This window comes from Bombus terrestris, chromosome 15 (assembly GCF_910591885.1).
Source record: "Bombus terrestris chromosome 15, iyBomTerr1.2, whole genome shotgun sequence".
Taxonomy (NCBI): Eukaryota; Metazoa; Arthropoda; class Insecta; order Hymenoptera; family Apidae; genus Bombus; species Bombus terrestris.
The window spans coordinates 150,258-173,078 of NC_063283.1; the positions used below are offsets into that span (position 1 = coordinate 150,258).

Below are 22,821 nucleotides of genomic sequence, written 5' to 3' on the forward strand. Positions count from 1 at the left end.
TTTCCTTGCACGCTTCTTACATACGAGGTTTTATTACTCCTGGCGTAATACAAACGTAAGTAGGTACGTCTTGATCTCTTGTTCGCGTCTAAATCTCTTCAGATGTATACTTATATTCGATCGAAGGTTAGCTTATCGTCTCTCTTAACCGTAAGTAATCGCTCAAATCGACGAACGTTATGGAGAAAATCGATGCGCGCCCACGTTCTACGAATCGTTTTGCCGAACACAAAGTGCGATAAATCGACGCTCATTGGCTCGCCGGTTCACCGTGTTTTCCTTAATCTACACGAAAGATATAGAAACGAGATTGATGAATTATTATCGGGTAACGTATATTACCTCGCCATAAACGTTACGAGCTCGTTGATCGACAACGTCAAGAAAGCAAAGAATAATTGCTATATACGGTTCCGGTTTCGATAGAATGCAACACATCCCTACGAATATTTATCGAAGCGGTTACTCTGTTCTTCAACCATAAAACGATCTATCAATGCGGTGGCTAGAACTATCGGCGATACTACACGTCCGTATAAAGCGAATCCTTTGCCGCCTATGGTCACGCAGTAACGTGTTTCAGATCTGTTAGCCATTCATCGGGGATTACCGTGATCGATTCCGTCGAAAATGTTCTAGAGTTTCATTTTTTTCGATTACGTATACCACGTATCTTTGTTATAGAACTACGTACGCGTAGTTAATTGTTTACGTTTGCGAATCGAGAGCGATAATACGGAGGTTTAGCTCTGCTCGGTTAGAACGGTATAGAACAGCTACGTACTTAACTGTACGGTATTTACGATTTTATACATTTTGAAAAAAGAAAAAGAATCGATCGAACGCTATTTCAAGTATTTGAAGAATTTTCGTTTCGTTGAAAATAAATAGGAGGAGAAAAATGTCGATAAGGATATCGTTGGTAGCTCTCGATGAAAATCTTTCATATTTCTCGCTGTCGGTTAATCGTGCGAAACGATGTTATAAAATTTCAAACGTTCAACGGAGGCAAAGAAGCACTCTAGCACGACGACACCCACACGTTGTTCGTATAAACGGATGCACGACAATATTATTCCGATGCTTTTATATGTATCATCTTTAATACAGAGAGGCTAACGTTCGTTCCAGCGACTCGTACAGGCATGCAATCACGGAGCGATGCTGGGAAAAAATTCAAAAACTAGTTCCCTTCGAGTCCGTATATACGTGTATACTACCCGATCAAAATACGTTCGGTGAATTCGCTGCGGCGCTGTGACGCTCATCGATGGGACAGTTTAAAATAGGAATTCCTTGTGCATCCAAGGGAAACCTCGAGCATCTTGGTCGACCGGCAACCCCGTTGTCTCTCGTTTTTTTCGCTGCTGCTGAAATTGTTATGCCGCGAACATCGGCCGATGATCCTATATATTTATTCCGATCATCGTAGTTCGAACTTTTATATGTCCGGTATTTCAAAGGCAGCTGAGGGAATGGGAATGCCGTTTATATCATGTGGCAGAATAACGCGTGAACGTTCGCCAAGGTTTATAGACCATAACGTTTCACATTGACACAAAGGTAGAATCGAAGCGTTTCGAATAAACTACGGAAGAATTTATCGGCTTGTTTTCCTTCTTTCTTTTCGTTTCGCTCGCGCTCGTATACACGCGAGTAACAAAACAGTCATGGTGTATCTCTAGCGTGTCGCGATAGAATAGCTTCAGTAGCATCTACGTATTTTTATTACTAGAGACGCAACACCCAGTTAACGTTATGTAAATAGGTACGGTATTACGTCGATCGTGTGTTTGTTGATATTTTTTTTTTTTTTTTTTTCTAAAGCAAAGTTTCTTGGGGGTGGAAAATTGATCGTTAATAATCGTCCCGCTCTAAAGTTTCCTCCTTCTCCCTCTCGTTTTCTCTGTACTCGAGCTACTTGCCGTTTACTTATTATTTATGACGGCTAATAGCACGAACCTTGTACTCATTACACGCTACTACGGCGAAACCGTATGTAGTTAATTAATAACGATTTTACTAGACGACTACTTTGTCGTAGATACGCTTCTCGAGTCGTGTGTTCGCTAGAATTTATACCTATTCGCTATCATTTATTTATTAAGTTTTTGTTCGTTTTCTCTAAAAACAAAAATGTCACAAAATAGATGAACTTTTACTTTTAAATCATCTACGTGTTTGGTAAAACGATGATAATTAATTTCGGTAGTCTCTATGGATATGATTATAGGTACGACTATAATTATATACAAATATATACAGCAATTTTTATCGTTGTTACAATTAATTTCAAAACATTTATTTTATAAATGTTACCCGAAAGATTAACTATTAATCTACCTATCTACTTAGCTATCTCTACCTACGTAAAATAGCTTGCACAATCGTATTTACATGGATAAGAAGAAATGCCTTTATAGCACTTGGAGAACGTCTCTTTATAACGTAATTATCAGTTTTGTGGAGGGAAATGTGGACGCGCGAACGAGTATTCGCTCGTTCCGCAATCTGCTCGGATCGAACGTTTATCGAAAGTCGCTGCTTGAGTAGCAGCGTGCGTGGAACACGGTTTCTTTACTCGAGGAAGACGGTACATCGAACGTCGATCGTCCTTGTCTCGAATTCAAATCGGATAGACGTGATTTTACTTTTTCATCCATCGTTTCTTCTTAAACTCGGCGAATCGTTATTAATTCGGACTGTGCAAAAAGCGATATTTCGAATTAAGAATTAAATAAGAAAGAATAGATCCGGAACTGTTTATTCATAGGAACAGGAAATTTGGAAGAAAATCGAAAATCGAACAATCCCTTGGATACACGTATTTATTCGGCGTGTAGAGCACGATGGAGTATCGCGGTTGATCGTATCTCGGACATCCGAACGATCAGAAACGCTTTGCTGTCGAAAAGGATTTCCTCGCAACCTAGCTGTACTCGTTCCGCGTGGTATACTATAATTTATCGCGTTCTCATGGCATGGCAATGGAGTATTCAAGCTGTACGCGTCATAGTTTCCTAGTTATTAATCAAGATACATCGAACGGTTGCTACTTGCCACGTTTTCACAAAACTTCTGTGGCTTTGTTTCGAACGCTTTGCTATTTCCGAACTCGTAGAAATAAGAAAGGTGAAGCTATTCAACGGTGTAGTATTTGTCGTCGAATTTATTTTTAACAATTATTCGTTATTATCAACGATTTCGGAGAATGCAGATATGTAGTAGGAAATAAAATATTTGTCAAAAACGAATTAATCTTTCTAATCGATCTAGCTAGTTGTACCGTTATACGATTCATAGAACATCCATATGAAAGCGAAAGATTTAAAATGTATGTGTATCGTGTTTGTAGGAAGCACTAAACATTTCTATAGACGCAATTCCCGTGGGATGCATAAAAGAAATATTAAAATTATAGGTATACCCGTACGACTGGCAGTAAAGTACACTTTTATGCCCATTAAGGGGAAACCCGACGAGCAAACGGTGCTTCGGGCTTCCTGCCAGAGATAAGTGAGATACGATCCAACCATCCAAATATTTCGACCCTGCATGACTATTAAAAGCAAATCTTCGCAGACATAAAAAAAAAAAAAAAAAAACAACAGCACCTTTGGACGTTCTAATAATTCCACTGGAATTCCATCGAGACACCACCTCGAATGACAATGTTTATAAATAAAAAAGAACGATATGTTAATGTTTTCAGGTAGAAGAAAAAGAGCGTGACATCATGCTTGAAAAATTTAGTTAAGAAAAGGAATTTTCTGGTTTTTACGATCGAATGTAGTAGAACAGAAGCGAGACGTTAGTTATTATAAAAGATTAATATGTCAAGGTTTGGGCTAGGTTTCCATTCAGAAGAATACCAAATATCCAAAGGCAGTTTTTACGTTGTCATCCCCCCCCCCCTCCTCCCTTTTCTAACATACGTTTCCATATCCTTTTTAACTAAAACGAAACTCGTGCGAACGGATGTTGGAGAAACAACGGGAACTCGGTGCAGAAACGGTCGTTGTATCTTCTTCGATGTTCTTGGTTGCCTCGCGAGTATTAAAACCAAGTCTTTACGACTCTCTGCGATCTGTTCATTGGTTCTTTGAGACTTTGGAAGAGAAACTTTTGCATGCATCTTTGAACCGGTATTACGCGTCGCACAAAGAGTATCGTGGAGCCAACGAGAATCCGCAGCGGATACTTTTCTTTATTTTTTTACCTGTTTTTTTATTCCATTGGACAGCAATTTTTGTTTCAAGTAAAATTCATTCGAGCTTGATGGATCGACGAAAAGAAAAGTGTTAGATATGAACGTTAAGAAGGAACTTTTAAAACATCATGAAACTCGTAGCAACACGAAAAGAATAAAACTTCCGCAACATTGGATTTCGTACCTGTACCTGTTTTTTCGAAGATAGCAATTTCGTAGACACGCTCGAATCGACACGCGGAAGGACTCGTTCGATCGCAGAATCGATCGGCTACGAATTTCGAGTCCGTTCTTCGATGCGTGTCGCGTCGTTGTATAAACTACCGCTCGGATTCGCAACGAACGATAAATTAACAAGACATTCCCTTAGTCGATAGCCGCGTCCAGTGGAAACCAGTGCGATGTCGTGCTTAAGTGAATTGTACTCGCATGTACGTTTCGTTATACTTATTTACGAGCAAGCGGATACGCCAAGTTGGCATAAATAACGTGGGTATAGGTGCACCCATTTCGCCGAGTCTCGGTACATAAATCGTGATTGGTGCGGTGGCGAGATATCCGAGGTTACTCTTGAACGAGAGGATCGAAATCGATTTCGTTAACGGCGAACGAAGAAAAAATGACCTCGTGTCTGTGGTGTCGCGATCGAATCGCGTGCGCTAACGTTTTTATTCCGTCGGAAGTTGGAAACTTGTACCTGTTATAGGAAAATTTCGTCGTTAGAATCGCGGATGCAACGCGATCAGACGACTTTTAAATATCGAGATTATCGAGCGATGATTCATAATGGCAGAGATGTTACGATGAGCGGAATCGCTGGCCGATCGGTGTTAATTTATCGAGCGCAATGTGCACGAGTCGGCAAACATCGTGGGAGAAAAAACGGGTTAAGTTACGATCGAACGTGGTTGGCAGGGGAATCCGCGTCCGCGTCTCTTCCGCGTGGTTAGACGCGCGCCCGAACCAACGGTCCTTGGCCGCTTCGGATCGCGTCGCGGAAACGATATTCCAGCAAGATACGAAGATCGCAATGAACTTTGTTCGAATCCTAACGAACGAACCGTGAGCGACTAGCGTTGTTCTATTGGCACCGGTAGCTTGCACGAGCGCTGCATGTTCGTTCGGTCGCGTGCTCTGCCGTTGCTACCGCAAATTTCTTTTATATCGATCGCAACGAATCGAGCGATAAGACCTCGTTTCGATCACTCGTCGGATTATTAGTTTCATAGCGATATAATATATTAATAGTAAATTAGTGTATGTAAGACTAAGTAAGTATGTGGGTATTCCAAGCATCGACACTCTTTTGCGCGTCGGTTTAAATCAGTATGACGATGTTCGACGATATGACGACGAGTCAAGTTGCGCAAACAACGATCGTAGTAGCAAAGAAAAAAGGAGAATAGCGATTGTATCGTAGAAACGGTAGCGGAAACTGAAACCAGTCTAACAGAGTTTCGATGCAAATCGTAGGCGGATTGGATGTTGCACGACGTATACGACAGGTGTGTTTCATCGTGAACGATGCGCGAGCATCGAGAAGCGTGGTCGTGCACCAGAGAACGAATGCGGTTCGTGAGAGCCTACGCGTGGTTAGGATCTAGTCGAACGATTCGTAAGAGAAAACAGCCCTGTCCCTTACGATGCGAAGTAACACGTATCGTCCAAAATCCTATCTCCGAAAGAACATCTCGTCTTGAAAGATGCGTCATAAACTTGTCGACGTTTCTCAGGTATTTACGAGACGCGACGCGACGTATCGTTCGTCCCGATTCGCGCGATTCGTTCAGCTTAGCCTGAAAATCGATCCGCTTTTTCCGTCGACTTGGTCTTTCTCGGATACGCTCGGATCCAATACCGATATAAGCGGTATTCGAAACGGTATTCCCACGATATTCAAAATTTGGCGAAGAATGTGCCAAACATTGACGCATGGAGTTCGTTCATGAAAACGATTGCAATTTCGAAACACGTCGAAACGATTAAACGCTCGGATAGGCGTTTAGGTCGCATTCTGGTCGACCGCTTCTGCGTGTGTTCCAAGAAGCGAACGGAACTCCGAAAACAGGCTAACGATAGCGATCGCTCGTTAAGCGCGCGTTAATTGCAAGAATTGCCATACGATGGATCGAACGCGACAGCGCTGTCCATGGCAGCTCGACAGAGTGCGAGTCGTTCTCGAGGTGCTCTCGCGTTATTTCACCGCGCTTCGTCGATACTTGCATTCTGTTGCTGCGTAACGTAAGTTGGAAGTTTTATTATTATCGGAACCGCAAACAGCGAATTCTATGTAACAAGACGTATAACGGTTAAGAGAATTGGATAAAAGGGTTTAGGAGATACAAACAAAGAGTACGCTTAGCGATTTCCGATTCAAACAGAACGATAATAAAACGTGTATAAGCGAAATCAATGAGTTTGTCGGTCGACATCGGATATCAGTCCCGATCCTCGTATTTTCCTCGCGATTCGATCTTGTCTTAGCGATAGTAAATTCCCATTGATCGGAGATATCTGGATTGCGTATAGCGACAGACAAGTTGTCTTCCCAATCGATAATCTGTATGCAAGCGAAAGTCGGTGGTCTATGTGGATCTCATGTATCGACAAGGGGTACCGAAAGCTGGCACGAAATCCCGATAGATTTCTCCGAATCAATCTTCACATATACTATGGTATATTTGATTATATATATATATATATATATATATATATATATATATATATATATATATATATATATATATATATGTACTCACAAAAAAATGTTGGCCAAGATTCGATGAAAACAACACAGTGTCTATGGTGTTCTTGTAGGTGATTTCGTAATAGCTACGAAAGATTCGGCTGACACTAAGATTATGAAGGATCATGAGCGATTAACCTTTTGAAATTACAACGACATCGAGATCGTATAACGATTTTCGGAGAACTCTCGGCTAAAAAATTTGTTGCAAAACAGCGCGCGTAGGACCAGGCATCTGCTTATTTTGCTTTCATTCGTACACTCGAATGCAACGTGTACGCGATAAACCAATAAAAATTGTCGTGCCCAAAACGAACAAAAAGATGAACTAACTATGTACATACCTTAAGAATATGTATTAGCGCTCGCGACTATCAAAGTCGAGCAAATTTAGAATAGGGCTGGTGGGGGTTTCACGGGTGAGAACGTAATACGGTCCATTGAATAGCTGTGAGAAGGGGAGAGTGGCAGAGAGTGGATAAATTACGGATAAATTGAAAATCAATGGTTCACGCGCATTCGTCATTGCGTTCGATTTCAAGGCTGACTCGCGCGTGGACGTGTGACCGGTCTGCTTGCTCTTCAACCGCTTTGATTCTCTGTCTCTCTGGGCTTTATACTCCTACAGGTATATATGTTCGAATGTGTGTATGAGCATTAGAAGAATTAGAAGATTAGAAGAATGCTCTAAGAAAACTCTTACATAGAAAACAAGCACAACTATCGCATTTGTTGTTTATTTTGAAGCAAACATTGCGACTATATTCGTGGAATAATATAAAATATTAATTTGATATTTTATAGGAACTGTTGAAAAATCAACTATAAGTTTTTCACTGAATATTCATTTCTCGTCGAATAATTTGAAAACGTTGAACAGTTTAATCGTCTTATAACTTGTAACGCATCGAGCCACTTTTGTCATAAATAAATATAAAATATCTAATATGTATACGTTATAAATGCTACTTGATGTACGCTATCGTTTTAATAGTTTACCCGATTGCCGATATGCATAAGTAAAAAGTACAGGTTGTACGAAAGTTAGCAAAGGTATAACGGACAAAATGGGTAAGCAGGCAGAGATTCAATTTGGTTAAAGGAGAACGTTGCGCTTGTAGATTATATTGGCGTAAAGATACATGGGCTGTCATGGGCTATATTCGCTGGCTTTCACCCCTTATCTTTTTCATCGTGGTCGCCCCCCTCCCGACCGTTATGCCCTCCTTTCCTGTTGCGGTGTATCACCACGGTCGAGAGTCACTATATGCGGTCACCTGCATCCTACATCATCGCTCCTCCGCGTAATGGTTGTTGTATTCGTTGATTTTCGCAATACCAATGATTTTCCTTCGTTCAGTTGGTTCTACGATTCGGATAAAACGCTATGATCTGACGTTTGACGTGTTTTAAGTCGCTAGGAGTGGTTAGGTAAACGAGGGGAAGAATACGACTCCGATGTCGCTGTTGACGAACTCGTTTTCACACGTTATACTTTTACTTTCATCTTGCTGTGCATTTAAATGCGCATATAGTACGCGTACTTATAGTCGAAGAATATCGCGCGATTATACTCGCCCGACAAGTTTCTACTTAGAATTCTGCTATAATTGGCAGCGTTATTGCGTTCATAATTTATCGATGAAGAGCAGTGTTACTCACTGTTGCGTATGATGATTATACGATTATATGCTGCTAGTAAAAATATTTTGTAACGACAATCGTAGACGGATGAAAGTCTGAATTACGTGGTATCGGTCCGTAATAATTGCAGGACTTGCAAATATTTATAAAACGGGATTTATAAATACGTATAATATTATTGGAAATATTCGTGTAAGTGTTCATTGTGTTCGTTAATAATTTGTTGCCGGAAATCACCTTCGTCAAACGCCTGAGAGAAGTAGAATACAGCGATGAAATTGAAAACTTGCTATTTCCGTTGGACAACGGTTGACGTGAAATCAGGAGACTAACGTACCCTACGAGGATTCTGCAGATTCAATTACTACCATCGGAGGCTCGATTTCATCGACGAACATTTCCACAGGAAATGCATATTTAACGTCGGGTTAAAGAATTTCCTGGCGTCTCGCCTTACCTTCTTCTTGTTGTTTCAACGAGAAATCCGTTCTTGTTGAAAGCCAACCCTTTTATCCGTAGTCCTAACTATATTAGGGTTTGTTATTCGCGATTCGAATCAAAGATTGGTTTCAAGTTGACTCGGATAACTTTAGAATAGAAAATATACGATCGTTGCACGATAAAAATTTAATCAAAGTTACCGTTTCTTTTTTCGATTACGATTAGAAATTAATCGAATAAAAGAATCGCGTAACACGGTACCGTAAACGAGCAAACGCGTATAATCTCTGAATGGTATAATACTTGCGCCAAGACTCGTGTCGAGAGAACGAAAGGAAATTAGGGCCCTCCGTTTCCTTGCATTGTCGTGGCGAACAAGATCACAACGGGAACAATAAAAATTAACGGTCACGAATCAGCCGCAAATCCAGGTGACTCGCGTTTACGCGAGTACGGTTATTACGCGATATCTTGGTACGTACGTTCGAGTTAGCTAGACGCAATCGAGGACGAGCTATTGTTCCCAAGAATAAGAGCGATTCTCCGGAGAACAGGATTGTCAGTCTCACGCTATCGTGAATTACGAGATTGTTTCGCGGTGGAAAAGCAGCTATGAAAGGGACGAAGAGAAAATGCGATACGGCGCGAGCGCGTTCAATCGCGTCGATCGCGTTGACATACTAGGGATTGGACGATTTACGTCTAGTCTAATTTCAGGTAACGAATACCGGTTAATTAGTAGCACGACATCCGCAAATCGAGTCGCTCCCTTGCGTCGCTGCTCTCTCGTTTTCCATACGCATGACGTGTTTTCTCGCCGTTGCCTGGCTGCCACGCCGTGGCACAGATTTATCGTCGTGTTTCCGAAAGATCACCGGGCAACGGATGATTCGCGAAGAACATGTAGGCAAAGTAGTAGGTACGTTGTGCCAGAAATACCTGGTTAAATAGTTTCTTTCGAACAATGCCCGCAAAGTAACTAGATAATTTATTTCTAATCTTGTTATAATACGCGTTCTTCTTACGAGAAGAAGTGGCAGAAAGGATACAAGAGTAACGTGTGCATCTACAATTGAAACAGCTTGAAGTAATATTACGGTAGATCAATGTAAAAAATTAGTAGATTCTATGCCAAGAAGATGTACCGAAGAGATAAGAAATAACGGATATTGGACAGAATATTGAATTGAAACAAAAATTGTGTATATTTTCCTACCAAAAATTAATATTTTTTGTGTAGTCTTCAAATTTTGGCCGACTAAATATTATACAGATTTCGTTCCTTTTTCATAACTGAGCAAAATATCAAAATGAAATTTTTTGTAAGTGTATAAACAAATGTCCAATTAGTAGAACAAACAAAGTTATTAAAACTCGTTAGAGCGATAGAAAGCGGTCTCGACGTCGAAGTAGAGTTCAAAGGTACGTTAGATTCGACGATGCTACGTGGTAATCTACGCGAAGCGATAAGTAAAAGCTAGTTCGTTGATTCGGAACTACAGCACCCCCTTGTTCTAGCTGCGATATATAAATGTACGTAGATCGTTCGTCTTGCTCGTCCATCGTTTCTAGCAGCAAATGTATTCGGAACGGAAGAACGAGGTAAAGAAAGGGGCAGGGTTAATCGTTCGCGAGAATTCCTCGAGCACGTAGTTCGCATCGAGGAGCAGGTGCATTCTCGTCCGTTCGGTGTAACAGACGACTCGGATATGCATATTACACGCAACGCGTCCGGCGATACGTTATGCAGACCGATAGTCGTAGCAACATCGTTGTTTCGGTCCGTATACGCGTTATATCGTTTTCTGCAGTCACGTTCGGTAATCGCAATCTTGTAAAACTGCCAGCCACGTTGCACTAGCTTTCCTCGATATCGACCAACGTGTTATCACGAGGAATCGTTCAACACCGCGATTTGTCATTTATCCAACGAGACGTGCTACCATAAATTCTCCCGAGTAGAAGCAGACCTATGGAAATAAATTTTTCACAAAGATGTGATAATTTGTTAGAAGTCATTTTCTTATCGCGGATAAGAGTGCCATCGAAATGTAAAGATAAGTAAGGATAAGAAGACCATTTTTATATAGGAGATGCAACGGATGAAACGAAAGAACGAAGAAATTGCTGTTTCGTTCCTCCAGAGAAAGTACAAAAATGGATTCTGTTTCGCATCGAGTTTACGTTGACTCCGTCTAACGCCTGACATTTCAGATCGACGCTGACCTTTTCTACTCCGTTCGTCTTTATACGTTTCTCGTTTCTGTCTTCTCTGCCGTCTATTTCTATTCCTCTATTAGCGTCACAGAGTCGGACTGTTCGTCGAATCAAGTTGTTTAATCGTACACCGTTCGAAAGCTTGTCAATTTTACCTACGTATTTACCTTTTCGTTGGGCATATCGATATTTTGTCATTGCGTCGAGTTACTATCAAGCGATAAATCGAGCGAGTATGTATCGAAAGATGGATTAGAACGTGCGAGATCTTATTAAAAGTAGTTCCCTGACATTTTACCACGGTTTACTTCCGACTTAGATAGCACTGGTTCAAGAAACGGTCATACTTTCGCGATTAATAAGGCAGATAGTAGAAAGTGAAGTAATTCTGCTGTTATAGAAACGCGTTGTGAATGGAAGTCGCTGTATCGCGTAATCCTGTAATCCTGACTTTCGTGACTTTTACTAGGAAAAAGCTACAGATTTGGTGGGAGAATCATCGTGCCGAAACGTATCGCCAAGTTTAAACGCTATGCGTTTATCCATCGTTGTTACGCTCTATCGTGAAATTATCCGATTCAAACATCGTTGAAAAAAGAAAAAGAAAAAAAAAAAGAGCGCGTAGATTCGTTAAGACGTTAATTCGTGATCAATTGGAAAATGTATAATTTCGCCGGAAGGAAAGATTACATCAGCGAAACAATCGAGAAAGGTAAATAAACGGCTTTATATCCTATTTGTCGAGTGGAGACTAGCTTAGCGATATCGCTTGTACATATTTATATCGATGTAAATATGTATACGCTGTACTTTACGCTGTGATCGGTACAAGGTAAATTTAAGGTATTCGTAGAAGGATACGATAGGAATATTCTAAAAATAATCATCGACGAGTTTTACCTAGCCGGGAATATTTCACGCAAACAGACTTTTATCGCGAACAAAATTCGTATTGAATTTTCTCGATATTTGATAAATAATAGAGAGGCGGATGGGGCTATGTTTTCACGTTAGGCGTTCAGAACTCGGTAATAACTCGTCGCCCACGCAGAGAAGTGGCCGCGAAACTCGCCTCACACACTTATGTACTCTTTAATAGGGAGGATTCGATGAAACTGATAGCGTTAAAGCGGTTGAACGAACGGGAGACACGTTAAAGCCTGAAAATGCGAATGTGGGATGGTCACGTATGAGAAGTTGATTAGAATTCTTTCAACGAATTGAAATCTCGTATCCCCGTATAATTGTCGAGATAGCGGTGACCCGCGTACAAGCGAATAAATAATTCCATACGGTTTGGATAATGAATTTTATTCCCATTCGTGGTGTAGCGGAATTCTATTTCGAACGTAATATGCGATACGAATGTCTAAATACGGTATTACGAGCTCGTTACTATAGCGGCACGGAGTACGGATTCCTATTATTTTAATTATTCCCAGGTAATCGAACAACGTTCGAGATGATCGAAGCGTAACGTTTCGTAGTTAAATCGATCGAACGCGCATTGGACCGTGTTAAATTTTATTTACAAGGCCACACGATGAATTCGATAAAAATTTATTGCTAATAGAGCAAATAATAAATTTGAAAACTCGCAATGCGTTCGGTAGGCGCGATTCGTAAGTAGATAGAATATGGAAATATCGCGGTCTTGGCTTGGATCCAAGAAAAAGAGTCGCCGTTCCTTCGAAATATAACTATTCCTTTTAACTTTCTATCACGCTTCACGAAATACTTGTGTCCCGTTAGTTTGCTTGTGTGAGAATAGTCTCACGATGTTAATAACACGGTGGCGGTAACGTTTATGCGCTACTAAATCATAGCCTGTCTCGTTCATCGATCCTTTCTGGCATCCTCGACGATTCTAATGATGTAATTCTTGAACATTATTGCGCATACTTGAACTTTCCATTGCAAGAGGGGCGACTGGATGTACGCCAAGTGGAAAATATGGAAAGTATCTAGTTAACTGGGTATTTTTCTTTGCGAGAAACTCGCGTAAACAAAGGAAGGACGCCAAATTATCGAAGCAGTTTTACTAGACACGCCGTTGTAAGCCACGGACGCGTATAAGGCCGCAACGTGCTCGCGTTGCGTCAATCTTAAAATCGTAGGCAGCCGAAAGTATTTTAGTAAGGCAGCCTCGTTCGATCGCGATCCACGCACACTTCCAAAAGGATATTTTCTATCCCGATACCAGATATTCGTGTCTCGTCGCTACGTAACAACTTGACAGGGCTGTGACGATATTTAAATCGTGACATGGCTCCGTTGAATCGCATACATCCAAGTACATGAAAGATTAGAAAAAGACAAAAGAGCGAAACGGAACGAGAGAGAGAGAGAGAGAGAGATGTTGGCTATTATCGATAGTCCGGCAAGGAAGAGGCGTTGCACTGTGTAGACACGTTTGATGAGAACGCGCACGCGTCCAGGTGACGGGAACACCTCGGGTTCGAACGTATGCGGGCAAAGATCACACGATACCGATAACATTGTTTCCCTTCGTCCAGCACATTTATAACATCCTTATTACATACCGTGCATCGATATCGCATCAGCATAGACCCCACGTAGGTTAAGCGTTGGTTCTCTTTTTGATCCTGTTCCTTATGAAATTCTGCCTGGAAACGTGACCGAGACGTCACGTATCTTGTCAAGTATTTTTTTCCTCTCGCGTGTCCTATACCTGTTGGACACGTAAATTTGTTTACGTCAGGGCTTCGAACGAAGCTACTCAATACGTCTTAAATCGTGGCGTGGTCATGCAACCTAAAGAGAAACAATTCGTAGATCGCAATTTACATAATAACGTTTTAATTACAGTTTCTGCGTTTCACTCTTTCCGAAGAGCTTCGAGTAAGTCTCAGCTGCATATGCTGCTATTTTTCTTCGCTCTGTTTTCCTTCTTAAGCCAATCGGAAGCGAGCGGATGATAAAATACGCGTTATTAATATAATTTCGCGCTTGGTATTCGATAAACTGTTTCTCGTAGGATTTGAGCAACTTAAGGCTTAAATCGTCTCGAGTGACGAACATTAGGCTTTCGTTCGTAAAACGATGCCATTGCATAAACGATATTGCGCCAACTTTGTATCCGCGTCGGAGGTATTTTTGCGTTATTATCGTTACTTTAACGTATAATTAAGTAAATTTTATTTAACCAGAAATTATAAATCGAGCAATTTGGGGTACAAATAATGCACTGTACCGAACAATTTAGAACACGTTAATACGGCGTATCGTCATCGAAGTATCGTTCGACGCCAGAAATTTATCGAGATCCCATTATTTCTTTTTCAGGCAAGGACAACGACTGCGTGGTTTTGCTGCTTACTCTGCGTGTTTTTATGCCTTCGTAACGTCACTTCGAAAGCTGGTAAATAATGTTCAATCGTTACTCTTTTTCCCAATACTCGAATATTTATCGGACGACATTTTTATTTTTAACCTTGAGTCAAATTTTTTCATATGTCTTTATATATATACTTTTCATTTTGCTGTTTGTATCAATTTTTTTTTTTTTTTTTTTTTTTTTTATTCAATAGTTAAGGATCGGGACTTGATCGTTGATTAGTAAGTAAGTAAGTTAATAAAATATTTATTATATCGATTTGGTTTTCAAGTACTTGTTGTATTTCACGGTGGAAATATTTTTGAACGCATGTAAATTTTCGATTTGGGTGAAGTAATGATTTTTAATAAAACACTTTGTCAGTTTACTCGACGAAAATACTTTCTCTTTACAACATAAATACACGTATACGGGTATTTAAGTTTATATGTAGCTTAATGTACGTATTTATACAGTGAATAAAGAGATGTGACTTACGCTGCATCGGACACGTTAATACAATTAAGAATAAGTACTTTGATCAGTTTTATGTCGGTAATGCTTGATAACTGTAAACAATTATTTGTTAACATATTTTTTAAACTTTGGTCTTTTATATCAAACGTGGAACGTTGTGTTATTTTTGCTTAAAAGATTCACGTAATCGCGTGTTCGTTTAGAAGAAAACCGATTTTATTTTAAAATCTATTCTGGAGTGTTCCTCTGAAGTAGTGTTCCTCCGAAAGGACCTACTATCTCTATGAAAAAGTTTACGTTTTATTTCCTCGGAAACGGTTTTCTTGCTAATGCAACGTTTGTACATTTTGATGCAAATATCGATGATAAGTTTCGATTATATATGTACACCTTATTAACAGAACGTTCGTTCGAAGCACGACGGATGGACAGGAAAAAAGAAAAATGTTTCTCGGAGGGAAATGTTGAAGGAGCTGGCAGGATAGCGCGTGTAATCTCTCGTACATAAATCTATCTTAGCTGATTGCCAATTACGTCAAGTGGATGTTTACCCGTGGTTTATCGTTGACTGGATTCGTGGATGCTACGATTGACGCCACGCGCAACGATATTTCCTCATACGTATACGTTCTGTTCGATCTAACACGGTGACAGATTGTATAACAAGCTTGTCCTCTCTTCTACCCTATCTAGCATACTGACTCGAACCTTTAACCCTTAATTACTGGTTACGTGTAGGTGTTTCCTGATTCGTTGCGAATATATATACAAATATATACATATATACGATATATGTATTATATAGGTAACTTGCCGGAAACAGCGTAAGGATATACGACAGCCATTCATTTGCAAACATCGGTTTAATATCTTCTTAATCGCTGTTAACGTACCATCTAATATGATTTCTCGCTTCAATTCTACGCTGCAATTTTTCTTAAAGCGTTCAAAATCTGTGTTTGGTCGATGGAACGAGAACGATGAAATTTCTCTGGCTATTTTTTAGTATACCATATATACTATACTATGTAGTAACATACTATGCTATGGTAACTATTCATTAGCTATTTACGCGCGTAGTAGCAGAACGCGTAAGACAGTGTTTACAGCTTAGACGGAGCAAAATAATAGATAACGAATAACGGATAAGCGGAAAGACGAGAAGCAGAGGTTTCGGACAGGGGAAAACTAGAATTGCCGGATAGGTGATCGAAGAAAGGGAGGGACTGTTGCAGCCAGGCGCATAACTCTCTAACTCTAAATGGTCAAGCTGCATATCGTGGGAATCCGTTTCGACTGGCGCGGCCGGCGTTCCCGAATTCGCGTGCGATTACTAGAAATTTACATCTATATTTAACGCAAACACCATTGATACGAAGTCACGTTCGGTCTGACATGCGAATTTGCTATTTCGGCAAATAACGTATACGCAAACTCAATGATTTTAACCGTTCTATCGCTAAATCGTATAGCATGTGTATCGCTTGTGGTTGAATGTAGTCGAGTAATTTGGATCATATGCCAGGTTTTCGTTAAAACTCGACGTGTGTTCGTTGCGACGATTGCTCGATCAATAGTAAAACGCTAGATTGCGGATTTGTCGCTTTTACGATTACTAAAATCATGATCTAAGAACCACAAAATGGACATGACACGAGACATCGATCTCGATATCGCAAATTTGAAAGACTGCCGCGATGGTACGATTAATGTTTCATAGATTATCCATGTAGCGTGTTTTTTCTTGTATATATTACTCTCTGTTATATAAACATTCGTGACTTAGTTTGCCATTTAGGGAAAAGCTACGAGATATACCAAATAGAGAACGTGTGAAAACATTTTCAAGTAGAATGCATTGTCGAAGACCCCGTGTATTGCCAGAAAAGGTCACGATAATAAGAGTTTTACAACTTTACGATAGGCGTTATTCAAAGATAGAATTAACATTTTAGTAAATGGAAATACCGTATAATCATCGAAAATATTAAAACGTTTGCTACTCCGCTCGCTACGATAAAAGTTTAGATTAAAGTTTATATTCCGCATACATTGTTCGTTCTACTCGAAAAAGTCAACGTTTCGTATAAGAGAATTTTGCGAGTAACGAAAGTTTCTTAATAAATTTACGGTAACTATTAGTATGGAAAATTCTAGAAATTTATCGGGGAAAATTTATCAATGAAAATCAAAGTTGTGCTCGTAGACTTGCTTTTGCACGTACCTTTCTTGTTCTAGCTTTCTCTCGCGAATACCGGTCCGGTAGTAAAATAGCAACGTGCCGTCTAAAGCCTCTGGTTTCTAGCGTACGTACAGTTCGTCCATTCCAATGTTCAACGACCCGTCGCGATCGAACCGTCTAGCACGGAAGTTCGTGACAGGCTCCGATAAACCTCGCTCAGGTGTTGTTTGCTTTTTAAAAATCCGTTCCTTTGAATTTTAGTATCGACACCGATCGATATACCATATCCGCGATCGGTTGTGCGCTTTTTCGAAATCGTCTATATTTCCTATCCATCTAAGCGAAATTACTGCCACGGAGAAATTATTGTATCGTACGTTTTATCCGTCTTAAGAACCCATCTGTACGCCGCGCTGGTCTGTCGCTACTATCTACTTTGTACCTGAGTGTGCGGAATATACACAGTGGTTGATCGCGTTCTTCGGCGCTCATAGCTCACGGATCTTGCGGCCAATTTGGTAGCCTCCAGCCTTCGTAAACGTCAATGCTCCGATGCGCACGGCATATAAGATCGATATACAACCTTAATGGCAAAGCCGTACGTACTTGAGGAAACGCGTTCGATAAATCAGTAGAAATTATCGACTGCCAACTGGAATGTTTTTTAAACGAAGCTCGCGACGTACTTGCTAGCGGCACGTCTTTAACCCCCTATAATTATAACGCATCGTGTTTCTACGTTTCTTAAAATTCTTCTTTTATTTTACCTTTTCTTTCTTTCTTTATTTCTGCTTATCTCGTGTCTACGCTTGATACGGCGTTTTATTGATTACAATTTTATTCGTGCAGCTTCGTAACTTGCGATTCGTAAATTGTACGGCATGTTGTTAAAAGAGGGAACGGAGATATGGGTCTGCTCCTTTAGTATGCACTTTCTAATGCAACGACTTTCCACGAAACGGCCAGGTTCCGACGATAGTGTACGCGTTTCTTCGGTGAAAAGAATTCCTCGAGGATGTATTACAGCGGTCGCATAGCCGTTGGGTTGCCTTTTATCCGGAAGAACGTTTAACTTTCATGGACCCGAAGCAAAACGACGATCGTTGTACGTATTTCAATTTGAGCAGAATCTATTCACTGGGTAAATATCGTGCATTATTTTCTGCATTATTTTGTACATTGTATGGAACATTGTATGCCGTAGAAAGTATATCTGGTATATGTAGGTATATCGTTTAAGACGCTTTGGAGCAGCAAGATACTTACATTTTCGTATCGTATTTCGATACGTACGGTTTACGTCATCCGCACGCACGCCATAATTGAGCTGAAACGGCATAATTTTGGCGTTTGGTATTCTCCTATCGAGCGTAACACCGTTTTCCATGTTCCAGCGATTTCGTTTAACGGTAACGGCAATCTTAGGACTCTTTCGTGTCACTGACACACGTTTCTGTTAGATGGATAGGTGTCCATTAAAAAATGATCCATTTAAAGATTCGCCTCGGATACGAGACCGGCCCAAGGCTCGAAGTAGGTAACGCGTACGGAAGAGAAGGTAAATGTCATCTAGCGTTTTACCGATTGTGAGAGTAAGTTTCGCGATAGAGGAGCGGCGCATCTTCGTTCATCGGGGCTATTAGCGTTCGACGTTAACCTTTCGATGAAAGATCGTAGCGACGAGGCACGTGGTTGGTCGTTGGCGTCTACGACGCGACGCAACCTGCCTATGCGCTCTTCGGATTCCACGATCTCGTCGCAAAGCGTCGGGTAAGAATACTCGTGATGCGCAAGGTTGCATCCTTCGTTCTCTCTGTACACTCGTGCCCCTCTCAATTATCAAAAAGTCTCGAACGACCACGAAATGAAGTAAAACGCTTTAAGAAGTTGTGTCCCTTTTTTCATCGTTATCGTTTTATCGTTAGTTGGATTAAAAATAGACATCTTTAAATCGGTCGAATAAATTCTCAGATTTGTTTGTTTAATAAAGCTGCCTAAGCCGTAGAAAGATCGGAAACCTTTGCTAAAAGTAAGAGGGTTAACGCTTGCACATGGAAGGCTTGGATGGTATTACCCGCAAATCATTTGGGATTGTAGAAGAGCAGTGATCCGAAACATCGATCTGTTCGACGAATAAAATCTGTAATTCGTGTAAGCTGTTTAATACTTTTATACGTACATAGGTACACGTATAACTAATTAAATTAACGGTTTCGTGGTTCGGTGTTACAAGGGACTACGAGTATTACATATAAGTGGTAAAAGCAACGTGTTATTAATGATATAAATGTTTGATCGCTTAATTTAAAATAAAACTGCCAAGACGTAAAATTAATTACTGTTGCCGGTATGAACGATAACAACTACAAAACCAGTTTCAATACGATGCATTTTGAATTCTTAGAGCTTGTTGCTAAGTAAAATTGTGTGCGAGATTGTTGCGATTCAGATGCCACCGTTCGTGCAACTCGATTAATTCGCCTAAAAATAGAATAATGGTGAGCTAGCAAGACGTTTCAACAGCTGGGACTTGTAAGCTGTGTCGCGCATACGACTACAGCCGCGGTAATCTCGTAATCTTTTTCTCAAAAGCGGCCGTTTTGCGTCGCTGAGTCACGTTTCCGGTCAGACAGATTTCTTGCACCTGCTCCAGCGATTCTTCGAGGGTAGGACTCTTACCAAGTTTTAAAACTGTTAGACCGAAGATACGATTATTGCGCATGAACGTACTTTCACCGTAATGGTCAAGGGAATTTTCTATCCGATCAACGATGTAAATATTCTGGTTTTTAGTTGGTTTTTAATGGACGTTTCTCCGATACTAGCTGCATTTTTCTTTTAGTATAACCGATAACGAAATAATCTTCCAGCGTTCTCTTCCAAGTTCTCAATCTTTGTAAAATTAAGTTTAAAGGAGACACGTAATGTATGCGAATCTAGCGACACAAGTTGGCAGCAACAGAGCAAGTAATTCGTATGTTCTAAGAACGTTAGATCGCTAAATGGAAGCGAAACCGCATCGATAGGTAAAGATAATCGATCTAATTCGCAATGTATCTTCGCGACGACATAATATATAAAGGTCGCCGTTATTTTTAGCCTTACCGTAATTGTTTGCGACAGAGCCGAGGATTCGATATGGATCTCGACATGGTGTTTGTGCGAATGTCTGGCGACGATTTCAAGTCGCTTACGAGGTGTCGAAGATAGGACTGTTTAACGAGATAATGTGATTCAAGTTGAGAACCTAACGTTGGCGACCTAACGTTCCATCGTCAAAGAGTAGAGACTTTGTCCAAAGTTGTAGAGAATCATCGCGCTATTATAAAATTATAAAACGTAAGTCTTGCGAGGATACAGCGAAGATATAAGGGCTTTTCTTCGTTTGTTGCAGGCTTGTGCGAGGTAGAGTCAGGACAATCGAATATCATTCTTGACATCGAGGAGAGCAGAGGAGATGGTAAGTTTGCGTTTAATTTAATTTACGTTTAACACCAGGACGATCGTTGCTTCTTTATTAGTTCTATTCGTACTATTCGTCGTACGTAACGTCAAAGCATAAAGAATAGCAAACATTTTCGATCGAAAGAAATTGGAAAAAGTTCGTTCGAACGATATCCGACTCTATTAATTTCAGGGGATAAAACGTCGAAGGAGAAATTTTATGCGAAACGAAGGGAAGCGAATCGACGCGATGCGATTAGGCAGCCAATGGATGTCGCCAATGAGATATTGCCTCGAGTCCACGAGATCGCGACTAGTTTGCTGATTTTAGCTTACTGATTTTAACGTAGTAGTAACGTAGTAGTAGAAATTTTTACAATTTCGTGGGCGGGCCGATGAGAAGAAGGAAAAGGCGTAAAAGACGCTTAATCGATAGTCTTTAAGATCAATTTTATCGGCAGTTTAAACGGCAAAAATTTATTTTCACTTTTGTATGTGCGTATGTGTTTTCATATTCGATGCACATATCCGTTTTAATGATCATGTCGATTAAACATTTTTTGCTGTAAGAACTACGCATATGTGTAAGCCTGTAAAAGTTTAATATCTTAATAACTTAATATTAATCGATCCAAAAATATTCGTAAGCTCTTTGGATCCATTATCGCTTCCTTCTTTTATTCGTATCACTCGGCTGTGAGAAGTCGGCTGTGATTCTACCGTATTATCCATAAAGGATAATAGGTATTCGTAGGACGTTGGAAAATATGTTATTAGAGGGACTCGTCTAGTCGTGGAATCGACCGCGTGAATACGTTACAGCCAGTAGGCACGTTTCCCAGACAAATCGGTTGGCACGTTGATCGTTGTAGCGATCGCGGTTCACGGGTTTTCATTTTTCAGCGATCGATCAGAAGACCGTGCCGGAGGAACTTCCGGTATCTGGCGATCCGTATAACGAGACCACGCTGGAGTTGATCTTTCCTGGAAGACAGCCTCGTTTTAAACTGAATGGAAAGAAACTGCAGCTGTTGGATCCTCTGGATAGGGACGATGAAAATCTCTCGCACGTTGTTTTTCAGGTAAGACAAATTCTTACTAGACTTGGTTACTTTCGACTAAACGGACTTTCTAACGGAACGTTAGGTCGTGTGAAATTGAATCTGTTATCTGCGTTTCGCGTTACGTGATCGGTAGTTGCCCGCTTCGTATGTCGCCGTGTTTATCTCGAGAGAGCCACGTATATTTCTGTCCGATTCGTTCCGAGCATGTAACTGGACGTGTTTCCGAACCTGGATAACAGAAACGATCGATCAAGCAAGCGCGTACGTGCTGCTCGTGAAAAGATTACTAGACCGATGATTAGCGGAGATGATTCATTTTTTGCTAGGTACAAGCGGTACCGAAGTCTTTGCTCGCGCGAAGCAATTCTTTCTCGTTTATTCTTATTCTCATTTATCCGCGATAGCAACGTCTGCCGATCCTACCATCTATGGAATGGACGAATAAAACAGCAAACTATTTCCAAATAATTCCAAGTAATCGGTCCTATCGAATCAACAACTTATCCGGATCCATTTAAGAACCGTTTGATCACCGTTAGGATGAACTCGATGACGAACAACTCGATAACTGGAATCTGATTTTTGCTGTTATTCTCCGAGTGTCACGTACCGATCGGATAAAGAAACCATTTAAGAAATAAATAAAGTCTTTGATTTGACAATCGCTAATGACGGCGATCGAATGCACGATTTGCGGAGAAATTCTCGTTATCGTAAATAACGCACGGTCGATCCTCGGTCGGTTTTTGCGCGGAAGCTGGTGGTAGCGCGACAGTTTCTCTACGCTTGGCACTGTCTCGTTGCATTTACTGCGAGATTCGAGAAGAGCGCTCTTTCATTCTTGAAAAGGAATCTCGTTACTCGCGCCCGGAATTTTTTACTCCTCTTCGCAGGCAATGAACTTACCAGCCGGGACAAAACCGGAAGCCGATTTAATTTCGCTCAGTTTCGTTTTTATCGCGGTGTGCCTCGTTGACCTTTCGAACGGTTATTTAACGGCGACTGTTTGCGCTTAACGATCGCGTTTAGCTCGCGATGGAACTTGAGCGTCTTTCATTT

At 40.7% G+C, this 22,821-nt stretch overlaps 1 protein-coding gene across 1 annotated transcript in view; it reads left to right on the forward strand.

Moving 5' to 3' along the window:
- Window positions 1–22,821, forward strand: part of LOC100651019 (cadherin-99C) — a 74,039-nt gene that overhangs the window by 28,216 nt on the left and 23,002 nt on the right. The window contains exons 2-4 of the mRNA XM_012316611.3: window positions 14,565–14,640; window positions 20,649–20,714; window positions 21,602–21,780. Of these exons, the coding sequence (XP_012172001.2) occupies window positions 14,565–14,640; window positions 20,649–20,714; window positions 21,602–21,780 (321 nt within the window). The remainder of the gene's footprint in view (window positions 1–14,564; window positions 14,641–20,648; window positions 20,715–21,601; window positions 21,781–22,821) is intronic.